Genomic DNA, 23,407 nt, shown 5'->3' on the forward strand with positions numbered 1-23,407 from the left:
AACTTTTTAAAATATTTACCCGTATAGAATTAGAGATATTAACAATTTAAATCGCATCTTAAAGACCTTGAAAAGTCAAATGGAGCAACCAAACAAGCCAACAAGGTCTGAGGGGGTACCATATTGTGCAAGTGGATGGTGGCTCAGGCCTCAGGGTAGTCTGTTTGAACTTATTTTGACTTATTTCAACAAAAATAAGTTCAAACAAGTAAGCACTCCGTAAATGTTTAGATAACCCAATTCAGCAAAAATAAGTTTTCCAACAATTTAAACGCACGTAAGTTTTTGCCGGCAAAGTAAATTCAGAAAAGTTAAGTTTAATAAGTTCATTTCAGTCAAATTCAGTTGAATAAAACAAAGACTAGACAGGGTAAAATTGCTAACCTCGGATGATGACAGCTTCTCATAACTACCTGGATATTTGCAAATACCTCTCGTTAAGTATTTCTTCTGTAAGTACACTCCTCAAATCATCCATGTACTCCAAATTACTACTACTACAAAAATGTGGAGTACAAATGAATCTTCATCCTAATCAAACTGATGTAACAATACATTTCAAGGGTTTTCGCATCATCAAGCTTCCTTTCTCAGAAGAGGAAATGATAAAACATCATCCATGGAAACAAAAATGATACATCCAACTAGACGTACTACAGATCGAGGTTACCGACAGAAACTAATACATTGACCGAATTTAACTAGAAAAATAATCCGAAGGAAGTACACCTGAGACTCGCATTCTGGATACATTTATATTTACAACACAAAAATAGACCCTTCTGAATTCCTCAGCTTCCGAAAACTCTACACCTACATTAGTTCTCTCTGGAAGCGTTAAGGATAAAGAGAAAGCTTTTCTCAGATGCCTCACCAAAAAGTTGCTGAAAACAACAACAACAACAACAACAACAAATGGGGAAATAATTGTAAGAGCTTTCCCCATTTTGCTGCATTAACTCATCCCCAAACACGGCTTAAGGGGCGTCTTCTTGAACTGCATGTAAATTACAACCAATTAATACAAAGAAAATGCCGTCTTTTTGGAAGATTCGCTAGATTATGCAAGAATCACCACACAATCTATGGTCTCAGCTAATAATAAAATGAAATTAAGGATATCATCAAATACTCATTTCAAACAAGATTATTGTTTAAGGCAGTGGGTTAATTTTAAACGTCACTTTAACGAGAATAGTACAAATCACATGGCAAAATCGTAAATAAATAGACTTTCAAGATATACATTTAACTTCAATTTTATTCATTTAAGCTCACATTTATTCTGTTAACTTCAAATTATATTTTTTTAACCTTAATTCACTTTTTATGTTTTTTTTTTCCACCCTTTTTTTAGTTTTCATACCGATTTCTTTACGAAAATGCCATGCTATTTGCACTATTCACACATAATAAAAGCGGAAAATGCCATAACAGTTATTGATATATACTTTTCCGATATTGTGGTGGCTATCTCAACCATGTAATGACGTAAAAACTTACTGCTCAAGAAAAAGCCTTGTAGCAAGCTCTGGGCTCTCTCAGCTTGCTCTGGACTTCCTCTTATCCTGATGACCTTTTCGGTAAGCTCAGGGTCGTCATCTATCAGAGTAACATTGGCGCCAGATAACTGCACAATCATACATAGGAAGTTTCATATACTTGTTAATTAAAAAGAAAAAAGGATATGAGGGAAAAAATTGATTGCTGAATGTAATATCACCTCACTAATTTGAGCCAGTTTGTTTTTGGATTTCCCAAGAAGCCTTGTAACTGCATATTCTGGTATGACAACTTCCAAAGTACTCCTAGTGACCAAGGGTACCTGCATCCTACCACTGAAAAGCAACAATATGCAAGAATATTTTAAACAATAAAAATTAAATCTTTATATTTTCTTGAACATAAAAATTAAATCTTTATATAAGGATTTCTTGAACTCCCATTTTTTTCCAGGGTTCTTCGATACGTAATAGAAATTTGAGATCTGAACCTGTTCAAGCTGGTTGGTGTGTCTTCACGGCGACTGCTGGCACTATCTTCACGGCGGTCATTTTCATTCTGTCTTGATGTTTCACTGCTGGACAATCCAGCATCCTTCAAGAAGATCCCGAATTAATATGAAGAACATAATTAAGTAGAATATTTACCAAGTTCATATTTCTATTCACTCTCAAAATGAGAAACTTGAATAATTCATAAATGGTTGTGGAAGAGGAATATTGAAAGTCGTTTCCAAATGAAGGTGAAGTGTTTTGGCGGTTCCGTTCTTTCAAAATCTTAATGGCCAGAATGGAAGTACCTTGTAAGCTCAGTGCATGTGGATTGGCTGTTGCACTTTTATAAGACAATTACATAACATTTTTTGGGGGTTGCGTACTCAATCTCAACAGCCATTCCACATGCAAACCGTTTACAAGATACAAAGAGAACACATTTAAAGTTTTATACGGTATCTATCTCTGAAAGGTAGAAATTATTAGATTTAGAACTTGGCAGAGTAAGACTACAGATTTTTTACTTCCCCGTTCCCTAAATATTGCACCATGTAGAGTCTTACGCTTACTAATGCATGACTTTGACACTTAATGTCTCGAGTTATGCATAAGTAGAAATTATAAAAATTGATGTTTAGAAAATAAATATCGATACGAATCTAACAAGATCCCGCATGACTTGTGTTTTTCTTACGTAAAAATCATAAAAGATGGTCCACATGGTGCTATATTTGGGGAATGGATGAAGTATTAAATATGACACTGGAGCTTTTATTCTCCACATGCAAGACTTCCCGCAGGTTTTTTAGGAAGAAAATTTAATGTGTCTTTCAACTTGCACAACAATTTAAAGGTCGCATGAAAGCAAATGAAACTTCACTCAAATGATATGTGCGATCCAAATACCTGGGTTGATTAACAAGACATAATTCTCCGAATGTAATTGTCAGATTTTTCATGCAAATAATTTAACATTACCAATAGCATCTAACCCTGTATAGTCTCATTTTTACACTGGCCAGAAACTGATGACTAAACGTTGAATGTTATATTACTGGTTTATGGATAGGCGGAATCAATGCCAGCTATAACATGATTCCTTTGGAGAAACACAATTTTCATAAGACTACTGTAAGGAAACATAGTTAAAGATTTACAGTTTACATTTGACATATTTCACCATTCTAATAACTAGCTTTTTTTTATTAACGCCCCGGGTCATTATCTGTGCTAGTGCACCAACCATCTACTATGAACTTTTACCCATCCCACCCCCTCCTCAAGTATAAAAATCCAATTTGTTCTGTGTTTTTCCATTTTTGAGAATGCTGGACCAGACAAAAAGAATTCCACATACCTTATTTGGTTGTCCAGTTGCAGTAGTTTGCACACTTTGAGAAATTACAGCGGGAGAATCACCAGCCAACGATTCATAGAATGGACCAGAATTATTGGTTTGTTCTGGCCCAGAAGGCCCATTTCCTAAAGAACCTGGAGTTGGGTCGGGTGGTGGTAGCATATCCCTCTGGAAGAACTCCTTATATAGATAGCTCCTTAGTCTAGCAGTCACCTCTACAAGAGCTTCACGAGCATCTTTTATCTCTCCAACAATCTGCAAATCACGCAAGCTACTGAGGAAAGATTGTACATACTAGAGCTGAAATTCATATATCTTGGGAAATTACGAATAGCCATAGGAACAGTTATCTAAATTTAGTACGAGTAATATTGATCATATTCACTTGAAAAGCACAAAAAAGGAACATCATGATCCTGAAAGATGTTTACATTCAAGCCACTTTAATCACACCTACAAAACAGCAATGACATGAGAGAGTATATACTCCCTCCGTCCCAAATTTATAGTCTTGTTTTCTATTTTGGGCGTCCAAATTTATAGTCTTGTTTTCTATTTTGGGAGTCCAAATTTATAGTCTTGTTTCCTTATTTGGACATTACTTTTCCCACTTCCCACTTTCCAATACACTATTACTTTTTACACTTTATCATACACTATATTCCACTTTCCCATACACTATCTTCCACTTTTCTTAAAACCAGTGTTTTCAGTCAAACGGGACTGTAATTTCGGGACGGAGGGAGTATAAAGGCAATGAAGCTGATGGTCAAGATCACATGGTGCTCTATCAGCCTACGGCCCTACAATGCTAAATGTGACCTATTGCTAGGCATCAAATTCTTGATCAGTATATTAATCCATTGAAAAGCATAGAAAACAGCAGAAATCTCACAAAGACAAATCAATGATTTGAGACATTTAGAGGCTTATATTGAAATATATACATACCTGGACGACCTCGTCAGAGCCTGATATGAATGCTGGAACTTTCTCCCTTGGAAGGACTTCTACATCTGCACCAGTTAATTTCTTCAGCTCAGATAACGATCCATCTCCTTCATCTAAGCATCCAACATCACTACACGCAATAAGCAGCCTCGTAGTGATAATATTATCCTTGTCTGGAATTAAATCCACAATACGAGTCTGAATATGCAGCAATGCTTCTTGAGCTGGAAATAGTTCATCATCAGGCCCCTAAAAGTAGGTAAGTCACAAGCAGCAGAAAATCGTCAGACAACTGATAATAAAAAAATTGTAAAAGCAATAACCAAGAAAAGCATTTATCAATAATAAAATAAACTTAATGGAAGACTTTGATACCTCATCAGATGAGACAACAAGTATGCGCTCCTCTGAACCATCAGGCTGTTCAGAAACCTTAACATCAACACCAATTTCATTTTGAAGAAGATCCATGATCCCACTGGACTCCCCTACCACGCTATCAACTCTATCATTCGGGCAAAGTATCCGAAACACAAGATCTTCAAAAGAGGGTTGAAAGTTTTCAGTACGGTTAGCACCTTCAGGCTCATACATATAGCCACCCGAACGAGATGAATAGTTATTGCTCCTATTATTATTATTAGAATTGGACTGTAGGCGAGAATTGTAAGGTGAACCATCCATAGATGATCTGCGATTCATGTGAGGATTAAAGTCATCTTCAACGAATCGATCCTCTGAGTTATTTCTCCCTTGGTATTGACTGCGATCGCGATGTTGGCTCTCTCTCAAGCGTGATGAAATAATAGATATGGCACTCTTTGCAGCATTCATATCACCAACAACCTGAGGTATCACAGCATCAGTTATTTGAACATGAAGATACAGCCAATGAGATAAGATGCACATTCTTCTTCGAGAGTTTGGTCATATTAAAACATCACAAGGAAAGAATTAAGAGAATAGGATCGAAGTTTCTCAAAGCAATGAACTGAAAATGCTATCTGACCACAGTAGCAAAGACATTGATGCTCAAACATGTCAGAAGCAAAGACTTCGGATATTCACATTTATGGCACCATTAGCTGAAATCTTTGAATAACAAATCAGACAAAAGAACTATCCCATTACCAGCAGTATACACCTAATATCTGCAACAATCGGGTAGGAAACATAATTGAGATGCTAACCATGATTCTTAACTATCCACATGGAAATGCCTTGCATGGAAGAACTCTAGAAGAAACAATACAAAGAGCTTTTTGATTGAAATATAAAGTTCATGATCAATGAGGTAAGCCACTGAGTCTAGGTCCAAAGGGAACAGTCAAGAGTAGGAAATGTCATCACTTGATTGATAATGTTATCATTGTTGTTTCCACCAACAAAAAGAACAGCAATTTTCCAGAGTTGATAAAGCAGGGGCAAGGATTGATGAGCTCAAAGATGCAAGAAGCCATACCACGAACAAGTTACACAATGATTATCATCTACAAATCATATGAAACACCGAAACATCACCAGACTTCATGAAGTTGCAATTAATTGTAATCCTCAGCAAATTCGCGGACAATGCACATGTTCAAGTAAAAAAGGTACACCAAGCACATATAAGTTCAAGAAATTATGATTGGTTCAGTAACTATATACCTTGCCATCAAGCAAAGGTCTTTCACTAGTGAATAAACACAGTTCTGTTAATCCCATTTCTATGATTGTCAAGGGCAGAAATATCAGGATAACATCCAAGTTAAAATGTCCAAAAGCAAGTTAACATCACCATTCATCTGATTCAGGTTATATGCCAGTCAAAAACCACACTCAAATCCCAGGAAGTCCAAAATGCACTTAAAACAACAAAAGAGTGATATGATATGATGATTAGGTATAACAAAAACTAAACCTGAACAATCTCCTCTCCCATCGAAACACAACGAGGCAAGGTATGATCGCGTGGGAGTATCCTAATCTGAGTTTTAGTCTCCATCCTCATTTGCTCAATAATCTTCCCTCCTTTCCCCAATAAACTCCCCACATGCATTCTTGATACCACCAACCTTGTTACCACTCTCCCATTGTTATTCCCACCACCAGCACCACCACCCATGCCGCCTCTTCCGGGCCCACCATAATCACCCTCCCCTTCCACAAACCCTTCACTCTCAAGAATCCTCTCATGGATCAAAAACAATGCCTCTTGAGCCGGCGAAAATGCCGGCATTCTCCCATCAGGGTCTCTCCTCCTAGTATCAGAAATCTCAATAATCCTCTCCTCATCCCCAGGCATTAGCTCATGAACATTGATCCATGCCCCAGTATGTTGCCTAATTGCCTTAATTATACTCCCTGATTTACCAATCACACCTCCTGCTTTCATATCATGGCATAATATCCTATAACTTGTTGTCACCATTGATGAATCCGAACCCCCCTTTCCTCCCATTCTCCCTCCTCCACCAGCACCCCCACCACCACCTCCACCTCCACCTCCACCTCCGCCTCCCCCACCAAACCCTCCTCCTCCGCCGCCGCCACGATGGCGACTACTGGGGTAATGGTGTTGGTTAGGAGCAGAGTTGTTGTTGTTGTATCTTGGTCGTGTCCTTGGAAAGGGTTCTGGGTCATAGTCTTGGTGGTCATAGTAGTAGCTCCTCTTAGATCTTGATCTGTCCATCCTCAAATTTGTCGGTCAGTCCCTTGTTTGTTTTGGTCCAGAAAAAGGATAACTAACTGTCCAGTAAACAGAGTTTCTGGGCAAAATGTTGGGGGTTTTTCTCAATCCTCAGTTCTCTTATAAACAAACAAACAAACATACAAAACAGATCTCCCAGAAATTTGCTAATTTGTGAAATTAAACTTCAGGCATTTTGTGTCAATCAAAATCTCACTCAAACTTGATTCATCCAAATCCAAATCAAAATCAAATCCAATCCCAATACACCCTTTTGCTTCCTTAGTTTTTTTCTGGGCTTTTTGCTGCTGCTTCTTCAGCTAGATTTGCAGAAAGTTTGAATATTTCGTGATGAATAACAGAAACAAAAAGTACCCTTTTTCTCAATCTGAATCTGAGAGGAAAATGGGGGGGTTTTGCGGAGATTTTGATTTGAAGAGCAGAAACCAAACCCTAGAGAGTAAGAGAGAGAAAGTGAGAGAGTAGAGAGAGAAAGTTGCCTTAAAAATCTACTACCAAGTTTAGGGAGTAATAGTTGTACGGTGTACTTGGCTTGAGTGAGTCATGTGAGTGTGTGTCACGATTTGCAGGAGATTGGCTCGTGCTATGGTTTTTTTTCTAACTGTTCTTACTTTAATGAGAGTGTAAAAAATAAGTTAAAATAGAAACTCATTTGAAAAATGGCTTAAGTCATAAAATGGGATAGAACGGCCCGTTTTAGGACAATTAGGTCATTTTAATTTTGGGGCTCATTTTATATTTAGGTGAACATAAATGGAATTTAAGTTTATCACAACAAAAATTTCTTATTTATGATTCAAATGAGGGTAATAAATTGTTGATGGCGGGGTGAAGTTATAAGTTTGGAGAATTTATTATGAGTGGTGATTTATTTTCTATGATTAAATTATAAGTTGTTGTATCAAGGAATGAAAAATTATTTAAATGATTGTTCGAGTGTATTATAGGGTGTTTTTCATTTAAAAATAGGTTGTTTTAAATTGTAGTTGCAATTCTTAATACGTAGTAATCAAAGAAGAGAGAAAACTAAAAAGAAAATCACCGAGATTAATAATGTCTTGGTGCAATGCTTCCTTATCAAACACTATCCGATTATACACTACTCACCAATTTACAATTGGTAGCGAGGAACGAAAACTTTTTATACGGATGTAACTGTATTAAAGGTTTTATTTTCTCATTTGAGAATATATCGTTCCAAAATTTAGCTACAATGCCTATTATTAAGACAAAAAAAGAGAGAAAATTAATGACAAACCCATTGATAATGATAGTGCCTAAATGCAATGCTTTGTTATCAAGCATACCCTAAACTTACCCTAGTAGAAATTTCCTATTTGAAAAAGACATAACTGAAATCAAATATGGAATTACTTGAATTGATTTTGTATTCCACAATATTGAAAAAACTTGGAATTGATATAATCCAAACAGACTTGATTCAAACTACACCTAAAATTAACAAAAGTCGATTGCCAATTTGCCACCACTCGTCTCACCACCAAAATATGATATGTATCGGAATCAACTCAATTTGACTCATACCTTTACCTGGATAAACTGGGGAAGTGGGGATATTGAGGAAATTGAAAATTGAGGAAATTGGGGATAAACCCATAAACTATTACACTCCTATCTGGTGTTGAAATATCAAAACCCCACAAAAAAAACACCATAACCATAACCATAACCATGTCTTTATCTCTATCTTCTCTCCCCTTCAATTCATTACTTCCACTCTCTTCTTCCACAGTAAGGTCCTCTCTCTCTCTCTTTATATCTCATTCAATTGTGCTTAATTTTATGTCCATTATCACCATTTATGTCAACAAAATACTGAATTATGTTGTTCAAGAAATTGAAAAAATCTCTTAATTTATGCTTAATTGTGTAGAAATTTGAAGCGGGGCCTATCATTTTGAGGCCTTTAGGGTTTTCTATCAGGTCTCAGGTAAGTGGAAATCCTCAATTTCCTTTTTTAAAATGGAATTTTGATGAACTGGGTTTTCTTATATTTTGTCTAATTTAATTTGGGGGTTTTCTACAAATTGTAGGCCAAACCGAAATCCCGAAGTCCTGTACAAAATGGTCGGCAAGTGTGGCGGCGTAGAAAATTGGTATGTTGTGTGGTTTTTACGACTTTGATTTCATGATTTTTGTTCTTAATTTCTGGGCATTTGAAATTGAAGATAAAACTGTAATTTCGATTTGGTATAATATAATTTTAATAAGTTCAATGAATATTATGGAAGTATTTGGGTGATATTATTGTTTGAGCCAGTGTTCTAGCTTGTACTCCTTAGTTCAGATCACATTCAAATCAATGTGAAGCTTTGAAATTTGAACTACTCACTCTGTCCGAATTTAGTTGCCGCGTTATTAGTTCAAAAGTTAATATCAAATGCTTATGTTTCACATTTTAGCTTTCAGTTAGCTGATAAGTTGCTTTTCTTTCATTAATTTGACCTACCTATTCTGCTGAACTCATCTTATTAATTCTGATTAATCTGGCATCTTTCTTCCAATATAATCAAAACTCACTTGGCTATTTTGAAGGGGTTACTTCTGTTTTTGGTATGTTCTGAAGTGATTGAAGGCTGTGTTTGGTTTGTGAGAAGACCTATTTATAATTTTGTTGGGATGGAATTCCGAGGGTGGAAAAGAATTTCATTACTTGGAGAAAGAATAGCCAACTTAAAGAAAATTGATGTTAGAAAGCTGATTTCTGTTTAGCCAAGTTTGCCAAAAACAACATTTTACAACCCATTTTTTGCGAGAAACAACCTTTTAAAAAAAAATTGCGATGAAAGACCTTAAAGTAAAAAAAAAAAATTGCGAGAGACAACCATTTTGCCTTTTCTGGCGTTGACTACTCATTTCCGGCCTTTGACTTGCCGGTTTTGCTAACTTCACCCCTTTCTGTTTATATGGAAGTATATTTTCTAGAGAAAAGGAAATTCATTTCAAGCTTTCAAGTATGTCCCTCTCTAGTAAACATAGCCTAACGTCGAATGACATGTTGTCAGATGCAAGTTCAAGTTTTGGATTGACAGTCCAATTTTATTTAACCAATTTGACAGGCCAAGTGAGTGATAATTAGGGTTATGTTTCATTCTGAAAGTTTAAGATGATAAGAAAGATGTTGTCATCTTTAGCGTTACTCTACTCAGATTTACCTACATGAGAGTTGAAATTTATATGTGCTTCTTTATATGGCATTCATCTTATAGCCCTCCTCTGCTAGACTAGATTGCAATTGCAATAATTGGCAGAACAGTGCATGTTTCTGTATGCCTTTCTTTTCAAAAGAATGATGTTAAATTCCTGCAATTAAGCAGTTGAAGTTAAATCCGTTTATATATGTCCACTATCATACCAAACATGGGATAGGGATAAAAGTAATGAATTCCCCATGTTAAATTCCCTTACCTTGTCTCGATTTTTATCCCTATCCCTATCTCATACCAAACGAACCGTGTATGATTACCGTTGTTCTGTAGTTTCAGTTTTAGGACCAGTAAATCTATCTAAGCACAAAATTAGTATTTACTCTTCGAACCTAGGGTTTTGCAGTTCCAAATGCTAGGGTAAGAGTTAGACCTAATTCATAAGCCTTAATCTGGATGTTGATGACATTGTTGTTTCCTTTTATGAAGAGCAAGAAAGATGTATTTATGGAAGCCAAACTAGAGAGGGTCCCTTTCCTGGAGGAGCAAATGAGGAAGGTTAATGAAGGTGGAGGGGTGATGGCAGGGGATATTGACCGGCTAATGAAATCAGAGGACAACCGTTTTGCATTTGTGAATGAAATAGCAGCCGAGGCCACAGCATATGTTAACAACAACCGAGATGAGTATGGCCACAAAAAGGCTATCCATCACGTGCTGAGTAACCGTATGAATGATGCTGGGTTTGCTCGTCCTGAAGCTTACTTGGAGACTGAACCGTTTAGCCCTGGTCCTACTTACCTCAAGGAAAACTTTTATTAAGGCAGAGTTCGATTCTTTCAATTTTAGAATCTTGTGGATTAGTTCTTAGTGTTGTTTACCAGTTAGGTTGTATCATTCTTATCTGTTTGAATTTAAATGAATAAATCTTGATGGAACAACTTAATGTTGAGTGATATAAATTGCATTGGTGATGATAGTTGATGATAATTTGGATTTTGGCCTATTGGCAAAAACTTACTGTCCAACACGCCTATTTTGTGAAAAACTTGCATGATTTTGGTCCAAAACGAAGTGTACAAGTGTCCATGTCCATGTCCAAGTGTCGAGGATCTGACAATGATATTTGAGGTAAAATGAAGAGTTTAGATAACAGAGGTACTATTACAGGTTGGGATTGTTTGTGACGGCGACAATGTAGATAATGTGTATGCAAATGCCAGCAGGGAAAAGTACTTGTAACACTTGGGAGAGATTGAGAGTTAAGACGTGCTCTGAAAATCGGCAATACGAGTATGGAGTAGCTTTTAGCGTTTAGCGTTTAGACTTAGTTTTTTTTTTTTTTTTTTTTTGACAAGGAAAAAGAATAGGTTAACCCCTCTGAGAGGGAAAACCTAACTCATCATTTCGGAGTAAGTAATTCCTAAAATTACCTTTTGGTTAAAATTACCTTTTAGTTAGGATAGGATTTTTCAAAAACAACCAAAAATAGCTTTTGTAAGATACGGAATACTATAGAGTATTTAAACATCTAGCATTTTACAAACTTTTATGTAAGGCGGCCGCTAACCTTTGCCAGGCCCTTTATGAGTACCAAGAGGAAACTACAAGTTTGACTAAATACAAGTCTAATTAAGTTTAACAGATATATTCAAGCGTTCAAGGTTGTCAACCTTATGCAGTAAATAAATATTGGGAGAATTCGAGAAAGTAAAACGAGATTGAGACAGTAAAATTTTGCGGATTTAGTAACTGTTAGCGTCAACCAAACAAATTTTGATATCTTTTTTACTCCCCACATACTTGATCAACAATCATTTACCATACTTAAAAAGGCATTGAGATATTTTTGGATTCTAATCTAACCTGTAATTTCAATGAAAAAACAAACTCAACCAGAACCACAAAAACAGAAAGAAACTAAGACTGGGCATCCATCTGTAAAGTATTCAATATTCATCATCAAGCCAATAGATTAAATTCGCGCTAAAATCTCAGCCGTTGAAATAGTTCAAACTCTTATCCTCAGAGTATAAAACTGTCCACTCAAAAAATCTGCCTGAACTGTTGGGAATAATTCTGCAGCTGAATCTGTTAAAAAAAAAAACTGCCATTAATGGCTTTACTTAGCCAACAGCTGCAGAAATTCCTGCTCACAAGAATAAACAACTCCAATTCTGTCTATAACACCAATAAGAAAAACCCAGTAATTGTAAGACAGAGAAAAAGATCATCATCATCATCATCATTCAAATGTTCTTCTATTGCAATTGAAGCACCATCTTCTTCCATAGCTGATGTTGCAGGGATTAGATGGGGTTTTACCAAGTTACAAGGCGCTCGAGACGAGATGGAAGACGAAGCTGTTATTGTTCAGCCTGATACACTTTGTGGATTCTCTTTTGCTGCTGTTTTTGATGGCCATGGTGGTTCTTCTTCTGTTAAATTCTTAAAGTATGTCTTGCATTAATATCAAGAATCTTTATGTCTTTTTGATATGGCAAAATTAGCATATAGATAATCACACTTTTGAATTAACTCAAAATAATCTCAATTTTTGGATCATGCTCTTTTGGTTATTTAAAGTGGTGTTTGAATGCTCAAAGTAGTCCCTGCAAATGCCTATATCGGATCACTGTAAATTATTAGGAGAATACGACCCCCGAAGCAGAAATTGGAAATCAATAAGTGTTATTTGTCAATAGCGCAAATCAAATGGTGTTTTCGTAATTAAATAGGTAAAAAAATAATTTAAAAAAAAAAGAGATGGAAATAAAAAGGAAGAAAGAAAAAAGAGAATTAAATGAATAAATTTGAGCTTAAATGAATAACATTGGACTTTAAATGAATAAAAATTGGTCATAAATAAATAATTTGGTCTCACTTAAAATTCAATTTATTTACAATTATGCCATGTGATTTGTACTATTCACAAATAACACTTACTGATTTTGAAGCTCCCACCTCCGAAGTGGGGAGTTGGGGTTTTGATTGAGTTATAGGATGATATAAGAAGTTGGCCAAGAGTTTTAGATTACATATTTTGATCTTTTATTAGCTTAATTGCATGTATGTTAATTTATCTCAAGCAATTAAACAATTATCTTCAAGAAATGAAACAGTTTGCTAGTATTTTATTATTCAATCGAATCTGAAATTAAGGCGGGAGAAGAATTATTTTTTCCTCTATTTGCAACACTTTGTTTTTTTACGCTTGCCAATACATAAATTAAACAATTAACATCTTTAATCATCAATAAGTAAAAGTTATAAAAAGTCGACATTCGAAAAAAATACATTAAAATGAATCTAACAAGGTCCCATTTAAATATGTTTTTCCTTGAGTATTAATGAACAAGTATAAACAAAGTAGAGTATGTGAGTAGTGTAAAAAAAAACCCGAAGAAGTATTTGATTTCTAGGTTTGATGTTTAATATTACAGTAATGATAAATTTGTAAAGGGTTTATCTTTTAAATTCATTTCTTAGCATAGTGTTCTTGTCCTTAAATGATTAATACAGACTATAACATGGTTTTCATGCAAGCAGAGAGGAGCTATACAAAGAGTGTGCTCAAGCTCTACAAGGTGAGTTGCTACAAACTGGGAAAACCTTTGAGACAATTAAGAGTACGATAAACGAGGCTTTCGAGAATGTGGACTCGAGATTATCGAAATGGTATATCTTTGTTTTTGTTTGATAATACGTTCTATCTCTCTTTGATGATTTTATACAAATCGAGTACTAAGTTTTCTGATATTGTATCAACAAGTAAAGGTTAGAAGAAAAAGAAGGGGATGAATCTGGGGCAACAGCTACAGTCATGCTGGTTAGGGATGATAGACTGTATATTGCTCATCTTGGTGACTCCTCTGCGGTACGTTCCAAACCTATAACTTCTGAAGTGCTTGATCTTCTTGTGCAATTATCAGTAATAGATAACTAACAGACTATAAATGTGAGTGAATTTGAGTAACAGATAGAATTAGCAGATTGCAAAACTAGAAAAACTTCATTTTAAGTTGCTAGTTTCCTTTACTGCAAGAGTTGAAGCAACTGCATGAATTACTTTTTGCTTCTTAAGGGTAATGACATTTGTAGCCAGTTTAGGTTTTGTTCTTTTCACCTTATTCTTATTGCTTATTAGATCAGACCAGAAAAAACAAAAATCACTCATGGAAAACATTCAGACCAGACAAGACCAGACCAGACCAGCCTTAGAAAAATCAGACCATATCAGGTGAAGAGAACAAGGCCTAAACAGATAGCATTAACAGATACTTAACAGATAACAGATCGCATTAGTAGATTTGACTAACAAATAACAAACTTCATGAATTACTTTATGTATGAGATCAACGAAATTATGTAGTTGAAGACGCTTGTTGTAAATTGTAAGTTGCTAGTACCGTAGATCTTGACTTCCAAAGTGATTCAGGTACTCTCGCGTTCAGGGAAAGCAGAAGTATTGACTGATGCTCATAGACCTTATGGAAGCAACAAGGCATCACTTCAGGAAATCAGAAGAATCAATGAAGCAGGTGGATGGGTGTGTTTTCTTGTTTTTTTTAATTTTTTATTTAACCCATCATCTTCAACCCTGTTATGCGTAAAGCAGATTTTAAAAAATTATATATTTTGCTGATGTGCAGATTATCAATGGGAGAATATGTGGAGATATTGCCATATCTCGTGCTTTTGGTGACATTCGATTTAAGACAAAGAAGAAAGAGTATGTTTGATCCCTATACTTCCCTAGACAAATTACTGTCATTTCCTAATATTTGATTTTTAACAGTTTAACTTCTTCTCATTTATGTACTTATCTTGACAAGTGCTTGCCATATGTTTGACAAAGGATGGTGGAGGAAGGAGTTAAGGAAGGGAGATGGTCGCCGAAGTTTGCTTCTAGGTAAAAGCTTCTAGCTTATCAAACATCACACTTATTTGAACTACAATTTTGTATAATTAAAGGTGCATAAGTTGTTTGTAATACATGATTTTGTTTTCAGGTTGAAGTTTAATGGTGATTTAGTTGTTGCTCGTCCTGATATAATCCAAGTAGTACTTGGATCAGATGCAGAATTAGTACTCTTAGCTTCTGATGGCTTATGGGATTACATTAACAGGTATTTTCCTTTAACCATTTTCCTCTTTGCAAATAATGAGAAATTTTCTTAAGAATTGCCTGATTTCCGTACGATTACAGCTCGGAAGCAGTATCTTTTGTCAGAAACGAGCTACGACAGCATGGAAATGTTCAGGTAAAACCAACAGTCTGCTTTAGTTGTACATTTCAAAAACAAAATCTGGTTGATAGATTATATTCTTTGTTACTCGGACTCTTTGTTTTTCCTCAAGTACCTGTGTCGGATCCTCGACACTTGGACATGGGTATGGACACTCCGACACTTCATTTTGGTCTAAAATCAAGGAAAATTTCCGCAATTTAGCCGTGTCGGACACTTGGGCACGTACCCGTGTCCGACACTCGTACCCGAGTCTGAGTAACATAATTTATATTTACAAGTCTAAAATTTTATGATTTTGTTCTTCATGTTCTTGTTTCAGCTTGCGTGTGAGTCATTAGCAAATGCGGCTTTGGTACTAATCTCCCCCCCAAAAATTATTTTTTATGCTTCAATCAGTCTCTGACTCTGTATTATGTTACACGACTGTAGGCACCCTAACAATCTGATTTCATCCTTCTTATTGCAGGATCGTAGATCACAAGACAATATTTGCATAATTGTAGCAGATTTAGGGTATGCTTTTTTACCCTTTGTTATTTCCAACTTAATTCCCAAGTCCTAACTGAGATAAATCTGTCTAGACGTACCCAGGCATTATAATTCGTTAACTTTGACCATTACTATGTTGGGTGCGTTCTGTTCACCTAATTTTTTCACTTATTTTTTTCCTAAATTTATCTTAACTGAACTTATTTTTCCTTGCTGTCAAAAGAAAAACATATTTTTCCTGAAATAAGTGGAAATAAGCTGAACAAAACAGATTTATTATAATAACATGTCTACCATTTCATTAATTCCTTCTTGTATTAAAGAAAACCAGTGGATCTTCAAAGATGTTTGAACCTAAATAATCCTGATTCATGTGTAATAATTTTGAACTTCTGTTGCAGGAAAACGAATTGGCAGAATTTACCTGCAGATAAACAGAACGTATGGTACGAGTTTGGCCAAGCCTTAGCCACACTTAGTGTTGTTTCTCTCGGATTATGGTTGTCTTCGTTGCTGGTTTTGTAAATTGGTAGCTCAAAATACAGTGTATATAGAACAACAAATACTCAGTCTATAGGAATCATACTATATACAGAGTACCAAGTGTTATAATATCATCTGTACATGTTTTTTTTAAAACTATGACCTCTGCTGATCTTAATTCTCAACTAGAAATGCAGAAAACTTATCATCTCTAACTGTTGCATGAAATAATTAATTAACTGATGTACACTAATTTTCTTATGCTCATTCCATTTCGAAATTCATTACCACGTTGATAATGCAATCTGAACTACGGAGTTTGTGTCTACTATCGAGTTTATAAGGAAAACCACAGGGAAATTTCTACTGACAATGAAAATATAAGAAGTGTGTTATTCCACTCTTCCTTTTTCTTCTTCCCTTTTTCGCTTATAAGCATGATTTGAATCGGTGGTGAATCTGGTGATTCACAAATTCAGATCAATGCATCCAATTTTGAAGGTAATTTACATGAACAGATTCTGGAACTGTGGTCTTATAATCCTTGGACACTTCAAGTTTGATCAGAAAACATAATTAAGGAACACTCAGACACAACAGGTGCGCACAACTTAGAAACAGTTAGGAGAACCATACACACATAAAAGATAACTGTGGGTCTGGCCGGGCCGGGCTTTGGGTCTGAATGGGCCTGGTCCATGTCAAACTAATTTGTGCTTGTTTTGTGTCGGTTTGGGTTGAAATTTTCAAAAGGGTGGCCCAAACCCTAGTACGGGGTCGGGCATGCCTTCTTGTCTAAGCCTAATTCAATTTAAAGTGTTTTGTCGTTCTTAAGCCTAATTTTATTCCACAAATTAGAAGGTGTACCCGGTTGTATGTAGTTATACATGCAACCGAGTTAAAAGCACATATTTTTACAACTTAAAAGCACATTTTACATATTTAAAAGCACGTTAACGATTTAAAAGCACGTTAACGATTTAAAAGCACATACTTATATATTTTCCATTTCTTTTTACTTGGATAACTTTGCTTTTCATTGTAACAATGTGCTTTAAAACTGTAAAAAGAGGTTCTGAACTATAAAGATATGATTTTGAGGGGTTAAAAGTATAAAACGAACCGGTTGCATGTAGAGCTACATGCAACTGCTCTACATGCAACCGGGTGTACCTTCTACCAATTGTATTCGGGCTTCACAAATTAGAAGGTACACCGGTTGTATACTTGTAGTTCTACGTGCAACCGGGTTCAAAGCACATTTTTACAGTTTAAAAGCACATTTTTCCGATTTAAAAGCACATTTTTCCGATTTAAAAGCACATTTTGCAGTTTAATAGCAGAATTTTACAATATAAAAGCACATTAATAGTTCATATACTTTTTCCCATAAAAAATCTTTTTATTTTAATGATGATGTGTTTTTTGTTTGTAAATGTGCTTTTAAACAAATACTCCCTCCGTATTTATTTAAGAGATACACTTTGCCGCACATGAGTATTAAGAAAAAGAATTGAATGAATAAAGTAATAAAACAAGTGGGGTTGAGTAGATATTTTAATAAGAAAAATAAGTGGGGATCATGTCATTTTAGGGAGTGGGGGTGGGGGTGGGGTGTAGATATATTATTTAATTAGATGGTGGGGTTGATAAGTTACTAAAAATGGCAAGTGTATCTCTTAAATAAATACGGCCGGAAAAGGCAAGTGTATCCCTTAAATAAATACAGAGGGAGTAAGTATGTACTTTTAAATAATAAAAATGTAATTTTTTCAATGATTAAAGATACAATGACCCGGTTGCATGTCGAGTTACTTACAACCGGATGTACCTTCTACCAATTGGTCGGGCTTTGTTGTGTTTTTTTAAAAAAAATTGTAGCCCGGGCCTTGTCCATGACTTTGTGCTCGTGTTGGCCGTTCTTTTTTCGTGTTGTGCTTATGCCTAATTTTTTTCAATTTATAGTGTTTTGTCGTGCCAGGTCTTGTCGTGATTAAGCCATTATTCAATTTAAAGTGATTTGTCGTGTCGGGCCTTGTTGCATTTTTTCCAAAAAATTACGGCCCGAGCCCTTCCCGCGACTTCGAACTCATGACGAATGGCCGTGCTGGGTCGTGTCGTGCCTCCTTGCATGCACATAAACTTCTTCAAAACCGGTGTTGTTGTTTTTTTTTTTTTTTTTTTGGCTATTAACGTGGTTAACGACATCAGACACGACTTTGAAGTTAAAAAGGAGACAACACACAATGTAGAAATCGAGGAATCGAGTATACAACGTAGAAATTATATGTACACGACTACATTCTTTATAATTTTACCAACAATGAAACAAAACAATGAATATAAGCAGAATTTTTCAATTTTTCTCCTAGGTTTACGATATATTATTGGTCTCAAATACGACCATTTACATTATTCTTATGTAATTACTCATATAATATGAAATATCAACGCTAAACAAATGCTATAACTGCATTATTTCCGACTATATGTCTATATATAGAGATCAAAATTCCTTCTCCATGTGATTAAAGAGAAAGAGATTAGCTATTTATAGTAATAAAATATTTCTAATTTAAGTAGAGATAATTAATTAGCAATAATAAGCCTATTGCATATTTGCATTACTCAAGGGTGGCCACCACCTCTTCCCTTCCTAGGATCATGCTTAGGATTTGGTCCTGCGTAGTCATAATCCAGCTCCACTAAATCACCTTCTTCTAGTAGCTTCCTTGATTTCTTCAACATCCCACCCTACAACAATATATATTATAATAAGAATGTCAAAAGGAATCGAAAAAGTCAAACCTACACCATAAACTGAAAAAAAAAATGAAATAAAGATGTTATGTTAGATTGATAGTTGTTGTTTTGGTCCAATGTTTCACAAGATCAATAAATAAATTACAGACGGGTATGGGGATCAGACCTAGATGTAATGTGACCTACAATACACAAACTAACAATTACATTAGATAAGTTACTTGATTGGGGATTCGAATTTGTTTATTATATCGGTACAAGGAGGTGAAATTAGGGGTGACAAATCGGGTTAATGGGCCAGGTTTGAGTTTGAGTTTGAGTTTGGTTTCGAGTCGATTTCGGGCTGTGTAAAAAAATATCAGAAATATTATATAACTTAATATTACTACAAAATATGATAAATGGGTCATATCGGGTCGATTTCAGGTCATTTGGGTTTGGTTCAGGTAGGGTTCGGATTTCTCTCAGTAACTTGAAGTCTGGTTTAAGTCGAGTACGTTATCAGATCGGGTCAAGAATGGCCAACCCTGGGTAAAAGCCCTAATTTTAAAAAAAAATTAAAAAATAGCTAACTAAGTGTGGCCTACAATATCCCCATGAAGGGGGCACGCTATTTCATATGGAGGACTATGAAATAACACAAGCTTTTCCACTTGGTTAACTCCTCATAAGGGTGAATTTGAACATGTACGTAACCTATCACACGTAGGCTGAGTTATATTAGATAGATAGTTACCTGGTGGAGAAAGTATAGCCGATTCACGGTTTGAACCGAGAGTGGAGTCATGGTTGAGGGAGGCTCGGCATTGTTCTCATCGAGTGCTCCAGTAGTATTTCCGGATGATAAAGAGAAAACAAGGAAGAGAAGGAAAAAGAAAGGAAGGTTGGCATGAGCCATGGTTTAGTTGTTTAAAATTTTATGCTAGATATACTATAGTTTTGAAACTTAGAAGAATTGAATGAGAATATGAGATACATATGTTAATGAAACTAGGGGAGGAAAGTCCAAATTTATAGTACTTGAATTTGTGAGAAAAGGAAATTAATAATGTCACACATTTCGTAAAGAGTAATGAGTAATGCTGGTGTCATATTACACCCACTCAAAGAAGAAAAAGTATGATGAAATGCAATGCTTAGAGCCCACTACGTTACTCCACACACATACCCACAAAATATCATCTAAACTTGCAAGTCAACGACATACCACTTTGTGAGTTTGGGTGAAAAGTAAAAACATGATAAATACGGAGTGACACTTTTTTTTCATCTAGGAGTAATACCTTAAAATCGCAACATTATGACTTTTGCATTATATATAATATTACTATGATATATTAAAATATAGATTTGATCACAAAATATTATGTACTTAGTAACATGTTAATGGATATATATAATTGTTAAAGTCGTGCATTGTCATATATGTATCAGGGTATTGCATGTAGACATAATGTTATGGTGGTAAATTAGTACTCTAGTAGTAGTTAAGATGACATTGGATAGGTCGAATCGATGCACGGTGTGCTCCACCGGCCACCAAAAAAATCACTACGGGTATGGGCACTGAAAAGGCAATGTCTAGCATGGCCGCATGGGCATGAAGTCGTGGCTTGTGTGTTTGGCTTGGGACACATTTTCTTTTGAGAAAAGCACGACAAGGTCCAGCACAATAAAAACGTTAAATTGAGTGAAATTAGTCATAGAACATGTACATTGGGGTTCTTGGAGTGACTCTCCAAATAGCTTTCCAAGTAGTTTTTTAATAAGAAATAGCTCTTGGCCGACATTGAGGACTCTTGAGTAGCTTTTCAATGAGAGATGGTTCAAGATAGTTCTTGTCCAATAGTCACTTCATTATTTATGTGGAGAGCTAACTCTATCCCTACCATAACATACATGGGTCAATGATTCTTTATTTTTTCATGGGACCATAATTAGGTGTATATACATGGAAAGACTCTTATCAATATTGAGTGTTTTTCAAAGGATCTATTGAGGATGTTTTGCAGAGAGATAGCACTAAAGAGAGTGAAAAGTTAATTGAAGAGTCACGGGTCACAACCAATGTACATCCTCTTAGGCACGACATGACCCGACATAAAATAAGTGGACTTGGCGTGAAATAGGCCCATTCAGACTATGAAACTCGATAATCAACATGAGACATTACCCGACACAAAATAAGTAGACTTGACGTAAAATAGACCCATTCAGATACTCGATACTCAACATGAGACATAGCCCGACACGGGCCACGGCCATCTTTAAATGTGGTAGAAGACTTTTTGCTGCATGGCTCAAAATTTTGCCATATCTAGATGTGACATGCTTAATTAGCTTTTGCCCTTTTTCTTTTAGGTATAAGTCGCTCTGATTTTCAGCACACTCCCACCCAGTGACCCAACGTCCCAACCCCCCTTTTTTTTAAAAAAAAAAAAAAAAGAAAAAAAAAAAGATGGTTACTACTTTTCATAACAGCCCATGATTTTTTGCTTTGTCGTTTACATAAACTTTATGAAAATTATTTTAATTAGCATGTTAAAATCCTATTAAATAAAAAATAATTACTACTATATATTTTTAGACATGCCTTCAATTAGGATTTATATGCACGTCTTTGTCACAATTTATCTACCCATGATTTCTTGCATTGCTGTTTATAGAAACCTTAAGGAAAAAAATATACTCCATAGACCCGATATTAGCAATATTGCTGTTGATTAAGTAATACTTACTCCGTTCCACAATAGGTGCATTATTTCTCATTTGTGCACTATTCATCAATTAACTTTGACAACCTTTCTTTCACTGTTGTGTAAGAAAAAACATAGTCAAGTGAGATCTTGTTAAATTCGTATTAATGCAAGGATTCCAAATATCAACTTTTTTATAATTTTTACTTATACGCATTTAGAGATATTAATGTTCAAATAAGCGCGTTGGCATACGTGCAATGAGAAATGATGCATTTATTGTGGAACGGAGGAAGTACTCTGTATGATCTACTGATGTGACAACTAGATCCGAATGGGATATTATTTATCATCGAGGCAATTATGATAGTGAGACAATTATGTTAAGTGATTAATTAAGTGCAGCCCAATAGTTTGGTGTAATTTAGGTTAGTGAAATGAGTGTACTTAGCAACATAGAAGGTAGGCAATGTAACACTTATAAAAGACAATCCACGCACTATTGTACATTTGTACATACATAACATAAATTTGACTTTGTTAATTAGGACAGAAAGTTAATGGTTAATCATGATTTAAAAGTCTGATGTCGTGCTAATGATGGTGTTTAAAGGCATATTATCGAGGTGATTAAGGAGTTTGATTGACTTGACATCCAGTATATAATTCGAACCGAACACTTGGTCTGATTAACTTAATTTTTTGTTTAATACGAGTATGAAAATGACCTTTCGTACATTTATTTTGTGATGAATGTCCAACTAACAAAAGTACAGTTGTACCCTACATACGTAGTACTAGTAGTACATAAGGAGTATTATGTTAGCCAGGTTTATTTCCACATTTTATAAGGTAAGAAGAAAATAACTCTGGGAAGACCTTATGATCACGAAGAGAATTCCTAATGCATCAGATTAAATGATAGGGAATAAACTAAAGACAAGCTAGATTTTTAACATTGGCGATCCAATATGTTGCTTTATTTGCTTCTCTATTTATTTATTTTGGTTCTACTACGAGGAGTTCTCACCGCTTTCGGCGAGTGAACTAATCTCCCGCGGGAGTTTGCCTGGGTACCTTGATGGGCAGCATCCCTCACAGTTGAGATTTTTTCCATACCCAAGGCTCGAAACCGAGACCTTGGTTAAGGAGCAAGAGACCCTTAACCGTACCACTCATGTCAACCTCAATTGGTATTATTTGCTTCTCTATAACCGTGTCTGGTAATATTATGTTGGTTATGTGTTGTACAGTTGATACTCTGTATATAGTTCTGATCATGTCCAATAAAAATATTACTCCCTCCGTCCCGGAATACTCGACCCGGTTTGACCGGCACAGAGTTTAAGGTACTTGAATTGACTTATTTAATTTAATAGGTAGTACTCCCTCCGTCCCGGAATACTCGACCCGGTTTGACCGGCACAGAGTTTAAGGGACTTGAATTGACTTATTTAATTTAATAGGTAGTAGTTGATAGTGGAGTATTATTTTAATGTAGTTAGTGGGAGGTGGGTTAAGAGGTGGGGTTGGGGGAGAGTAGGGGTTGAATTTTTAATT

General features: G+C 35.5%; 3 protein-coding genes across 3 annotated transcripts; 2 read left to right on the forward strand and 1 right to left on the reverse strand.

Moving 5' to 3' along the window:
* Positions 1–508: 508 nt before the first annotated feature.
* Positions 509–7,526, reverse strand: LOC110783139 (RNA-binding KH domain-containing protein RCF3). The gene is made up of 8 exons (XM_021987443.2): positions 6,209–7,526; positions 4,681–5,151; positions 4,306–4,554; positions 3,355–3,609; positions 1,994–2,097; positions 1,724–1,838; positions 1,504–1,630; positions 509–997 (listed from the first exon to the last, which is right to left on the reverse strand). The coding sequence occupies exons 1-8, from the start codon at positions 6,977–6,979 to the stop codon at positions 978–980; spliced, it is 2,112 nt and encodes a 703-aa protein (XP_021843135.1). The 5' UTR covers positions 6,980–7,526; the 3' UTR covers positions 509–977.
* Positions 7,527–8,473: 947 nt separating this feature from the next.
* Positions 8,474–11,154, forward strand: LOC110783140 (protein PLASTID TRANSCRIPTIONALLY ACTIVE 7). Its single transcript, XM_021987444.2, has 4 exons — positions 8,474–8,749; positions 8,892–8,948; positions 9,052–9,114; positions 10,654–11,154. Exons 1-4 carry the CDS (start codon positions 8,690–8,692, stop codon positions 10,984–10,986), a joined length of 513 nt encoding a protein of 170 aa, XP_021843136.1. The 5' UTR covers positions 8,474–8,689; the 3' UTR covers positions 10,987–11,154.
* A 1,051-nt stretch (positions 11,155–12,205) lies between these two features.
* LOC110783141 (protein phosphatase 2C 57) lies at positions 12,206–16,544 on the forward strand. Its single transcript, XM_021987445.2, has 11 exons — positions 12,206–12,618; positions 13,714–13,842; positions 13,942–14,041; positions 14,603–14,713; positions 14,817–14,896; positions 15,023–15,076; positions 15,177–15,293; positions 15,374–15,428; positions 15,736–15,768; positions 15,883–15,929; positions 16,307–16,544. The coding sequence occupies exons 1-11, from the start codon at positions 12,281–12,283 to the stop codon at positions 16,428–16,430; spliced, it is 1,188 nt and encodes a 395-aa protein (XP_021843137.1). The 5' UTR covers positions 12,206–12,280; the 3' UTR covers positions 16,431–16,544.
* Positions 16,545–23,407: the final 6,863 nt, after the last annotated feature.

Source organism: Spinacia oleracea, chromosome 3 (genome assembly GCF_020520425.1).
Source record: "Spinacia oleracea cultivar Varoflay chromosome 3, BTI_SOV_V1, whole genome shotgun sequence".
Lineage (NCBI taxonomy): Eukaryota > Viridiplantae > Streptophyta > Magnoliopsida > Caryophyllales > Amaranthaceae > Spinacia > Spinacia oleracea.